The 4,767-nt window shown below is 45.5% G+C and overlaps 1 protein-coding gene across 1 annotated transcript in view; it reads right to left on the bottom strand.

The window, feature by feature from the left end:
* Window positions 1-4,700, bottom strand: part of TENT5B (terminal nucleotidyltransferase 5B) — an 8,681-nt gene extending 3,981 nt beyond the window's left edge. Inside the window, exon 1 of the mRNA XM_006019369.3 lies at window positions 4,300-4,700. Within this exon, the coding sequence (XP_006019431.1) occupies window positions 4,300-4,479 (180 nt within the window). The 5' untranslated portion in view covers window positions 4,480-4,700. The remainder of the gene's footprint in view (window positions 1-4,299) is intronic.
* Between the last annotated feature and the right edge of the window lie 67 nt (window positions 4,701-4,767).

Below are 4,767 nucleotides of genomic sequence, written 5' to 3'. Positions count from 1 at the left end.
TCAACAACTGTGAATTCAAACTGAAATGCAACTAAGATGAGAAGTCTGATGCAGGAATAAGGTTACTAGAGGACACTACCTGGAAGAGGCAGCTTGGAACACTGCCCTTTCAAATAATCTTAATGACTTCTACTACTGCATTGTCAATGCTTAGCTCGGATTGCAAGTCACTGCTCCTTTTCCCCCTGGTTGGGCAAACATGGCCTAAACCAAGTAAGGTTCCTGAAGGTCAAGTTAGAACCAGCACCACTTACTAGAAGGTTAAAGAGGCAAGGGATAAGAAGTTAGTTATGTCAAAGCTAGGGCACTATCTTAACAACCCTTCACAGAAGTAGCTGATGTTATCCTAGTCCTATAGTCAGATATACTTTCAAGGAAGCAAAGAGCACTTGGGTCAAAGTTTAATCATTAGGGGGAAAAAAAAATAATTCAAGATGTTATATTCTATAGAGCTGGTGTATTTCTCAATTATTCTTTAGCACTAGTTACTGTGGCTCTCAAACTGGAAGTATGCCTGAACTCATTGCCAAATTGTAAGATTCTAGTGTCAGGTAACTGTTAACTAGTAAACTATTTAACATTAAAAGCATCAAATACCTATCAGCACATACAGCCTTACTTTTAAATCCAAAGAGTTTAGAAAGCTACAGATTTTGGGACAGAAGTTTTAGGGGAAAAAAAGTTACACACTGAACAAAATCTGAATGGCAGAAGAAAAATGTATTTCTGGAGACGTGACAACAAATTAAACTAAAGTTTCAAGTATGAAGGTCAAATAAGATTTCACGCCAGTTCCTTCTGATTGCTGTAACTGTAGAGTTAAGTCAGGTTTCCTGCATATGCAGCATGTTAATAAAGAAATTCGTGGGGATACAGTTGTGACGTTTAGAGTAGTGTTGGTCCTAAAAAGAATAATAACCATTAGGTCCACCATCTCGCACACATTCTACTCCCTACTGGTGCAATCCTTACCCCCCAAAGCTAGTGGAAAAATCTTTGGCACGAAATGGCAACAGGCATCAGGGATGAGACAGCTCCTTTAGAATAGTTCCGTTTCTTTGGACAGGATATAGCTAGAAGCTTGCTAGACACAGTAAGGCCTTCTGCGCAGGGTTTAAGTGTTTTGTTTAAATGTTTTGATGCGATCTATGAAGAGGACACTTGAAACCTTACCTATGCAAAAGGCTTTGTTATGAACCATAGCCATAGCAGAGGAAAAGGAGTATTTGAACTATTGTTCACTGACTGCTATGGGATTAAGTGATAAGGGGAACAGACCACTCCCAGGAGATCGTGGTAGGGATCAGCTTCCTGTGAAGCTAACAGGGTTACTCAATATATTGGTAGAGAACTGATTCTGACCATCAGGTTTTGTCGCTGCCTGCTTTTGGACTGGTTTTCTATATCATCATTTAGGTAACAAACTGTATGAGCCAAGTATAAGTAGTTAACTGCCTTTTTTGGTTGCTTGCTTCAGATTAGTCAAACCTGTGTGCAGAAGCTGCTAGATAGACTATCTAAATTGAAGCTACTGTCCTCAGTATTTAGTATCTGAAATTGCTAGTGGCAATGCTTTTCATCAGTCATTACAGCTTTGGCACCAAGGAAGATGGGCTCTTTAGTTTAAAGTTACTTACTGCTAGTGTTAAATGGAACATTTGATACTAGCTATCTGGCTTCTAGAAGTGCTGGCAGGTTTCTTCTACTACACAGAAAATAAATTTAGCACCAATAGTAGTGTCTCATAATTTGTTCAATGAGATTTCGTTAGGCTTTGAACCTCAGATGCATGCACTTTTAGCACTCCAGCAATCCAATTGATGCAGCTTGAACCTGAACGCAAATTCAGCTCATGCTTTTTTTTTTTTTTTTTTTTTTTTTTTTTTTTTTTTTTTTAATACAATGTAGTTGCAACATCTTCCAGATCCCCTTTAATTGTTTTTAAAAGTGAAACAGTTCAGGCCTACAAATCTTAGAGGTTAGTTTCTTGTGAAAGCCAGTTTGGTTTTTGCTTTGTGAACAGCCTTTTTAATTAGAAGCCAGCACGCTAGATTTTAACATTTGATGAGTCATTACTGAGGAATGAAGTAGCCTCCCAAACATGAATATGCAGCAGCCTATTTAAACACTGTTGTTAGCTTTAATATTAATCAGTGTTTATTACTTTGTTTAAAACAGTTTGTTAATTTAGAAAGATTAGATTGGGGCACAAACTATGCAGATTACTGTCAATTTGGCAAGAACTGAAGGACACTTGCATTTGGACTGACATTTAAACGAAAAACAACCTTTTTTGGAGAAGCAAGTCCTGCGTTTTAAAATGCTAATGGAAACATTTAATGCAAACAGGTCTCATAGCTACTCTCCTTCAATGTCAAATTGTACAAACTGTAGAGGCAGCATCATAATTTAAAATAATCTCAGATGTTGAGAATTCATTTTTAAATCTTCTAGTGCTTTAGTTAAGAAATACAGCTCCAGCCCATTTCAAATTGGGAGTGCCCCTTCAATGTTACACATTACTTTTGCTACAGCCGACTACAGATTAGGTCTCTAATGCACATTCTAACAAATTACTACAGCTTCAGCTACCCATGGAGCTGTACAGGAAAAAAAAAAACCTGCATCAGTTTGTCCCTTCAGCTACAAGCTCAGCTTTTGATGCTCCAGACCTCAAGAATCTGAAATAGGGTCATCATGTCCCAACATTAAATTTACACTGACAAATCCAAACATTCGACATCCCCTTGACACTCAGATAATTGAGGTCAACTCAGAGCTTTACTTTTTCAAAGGAGCCTAAACCAGGCCTTTTAATAGGACCTGCTGCACCTAGAACAGCATAGAAGTTGCTCATAAACCTTCCAGTTATGTAACAAGCATGTGCAGATAAAGGTCCGAGTTTAGCCATTATGAAAGCTCTACTTTATAGCAAAGGGTGTTGGTTGCAGTGTTGGTCACAGGCCGACAAGGTTCTTGAGGTAGAGGTGATCTCTTTTATTAGACCAATTGGGCAGTTGGAAAAAATTGTCCTTTGCAAAATTTTGGGCCTTCTTCAGGCATATAGGGAGTCATCGGCTGACTTGTGCTACTTTAGTCATGCACTAAAGTAGTCTCTTACAGAGGAAAAAGCTTTGCGTGGATCCGATTACAGAATGGGTCTATGGCAAGCTGTACTAGACAAGGTATTTATTAGATTAAGGTATTTGAAAAATAAGCTTTTTATCTAAAACAGGGAAAAATTCTTCCTACCTTCAACGCCCCTCTGCCCCTGGAGTGAATGTTTGGGGCTAGAGACGATTAATAAAAGCAGCTCTATCTAAATGGACTTTGCTGTGAGGACTCCTGGGAATGGAGGTCAGCCTTGTACCTCAGCTTGCACACAGCTCCAGTTTCCTTCCAAATCCTTGTCATGCATCTCTTTTCAAGAGCTAACAGCAAGACTCCTAGGCCTCGGTCTGGATTCAGCAACTAAGCAGCCACCACCTTGGATTTGGCTAGTTAAATGCATTTGCTTCAGCTAGGGAATTTCTGAGCCCAGGTGGCGAGATGCCAAAGGCAGGAGACCGGATCTCACTGTCTCAGCAGTTTTATTTTCTGCTAGCAGATTCCAAGCCCCATATAAGCAGACAGTAAAACAGCGAGCACAGGACCAGCCCCAGCCCCAGCCCAAAGTCCAGGTTCTGCAGGAACCTTTCAGGAAAGGCTCGGGTCGGCCTGCCCCCAAGATGCAGACCCTCCTGGGACACCGTACGGGGCTCCCCCCTCCTGCAGGGGCCAGGTCTCAGCCCTGGAGGGGCCAAGCTCCAGCCCTTCAGCAGCAAGCCCGCAGCAGGGCGGGTTTAACCCCATCCACACGGCCGGGAGCAAGAAAGGGGTCACCTAAGCTCGCAGCAAGGTTTAACCCCTTGCACGCTGCCAGCTATAAGGCAGAGGGATTGGGGGGGCAGGGAAGGAGCCACCTCAGCCTGCAATAGGGTGGGTTTAACCCCATCCACACTGCCAGCCACATGGCACGGAGCAAGGAAAGCTCGCAGCAAGGTGGGTTTAACCCCGTCTCCATGGCACAGAGCTCGCAGCAAGGTGGGTTTAACCCCGTCTCCATGGCACAGAGCTCGCAGCAAGGTTTAACCCCTTGCACACTGCCAGCTACAAGGCAGCAGGGTGGGGAGGAGGTTTAACCCCTCCCACACCACCAGCCCAAGCTCCTCAGGGCCAGGGAGACGTCATCCACGCCTCACCCTCCACAGCAGGGGGCGCCCCTGACGTAGCCGGTCTACAAGGTGCAACCCCGCTCACCTGCACGATCCGGCGCGGCCGCACGGCCAGGGTGGGGAAGTTGCCGCGGCCGTGGATGGGCACGGCCTCGCCCAGGATCTGGTCCAGCCGTTGCACCTGCTCCCAGGTGAGGACGCTGAAGCGGCCGCCGCGCCGCTCCAAGCCGCCGGGCCCGGGGCCCCCCGCCGCTGCCGACAGCATCGCGACGCCCCTCGGCTGAAGCGGCCGGAAGAGGAGGCGGAAGTGGGAGAGGAAGCGAGGCGGAAGTGACGGGGAGGAATAAAAAAAACCAAACAAACGAAAAAGAAGCACAGGAAGGCTAAGAATCAATTCTGAGGGGAAACGTCTCCTGAAGGCCCGCGCGGAGGAGCAGAGTGAGGCCCGTCCCGGCTGCACGGAGCACTGCGCCGCCTAAGCACCCGCGCCGCCTTATATCAACGCCTCGCCGCGCGCCGATTGGCTCGGGACCGCCACCCATCACCCGGCCGC

Source organism: Alligator sinensis, unplaced genomic scaffold, assembly GCF_000455745.1.
Source record: "Alligator sinensis unplaced genomic scaffold, ASM45574v1 scaffold337_1, whole genome shotgun sequence".
NCBI classification, from domain to species: domain Eukaryota; kingdom Metazoa; phylum Chordata; order Crocodylia; family Alligatoridae; genus Alligator; species Alligator sinensis.
The sequence above is the reverse complement of the archived record's forward strand: the minus strand, read 5'-3'. Positions and strand labels throughout refer to the sequence as shown.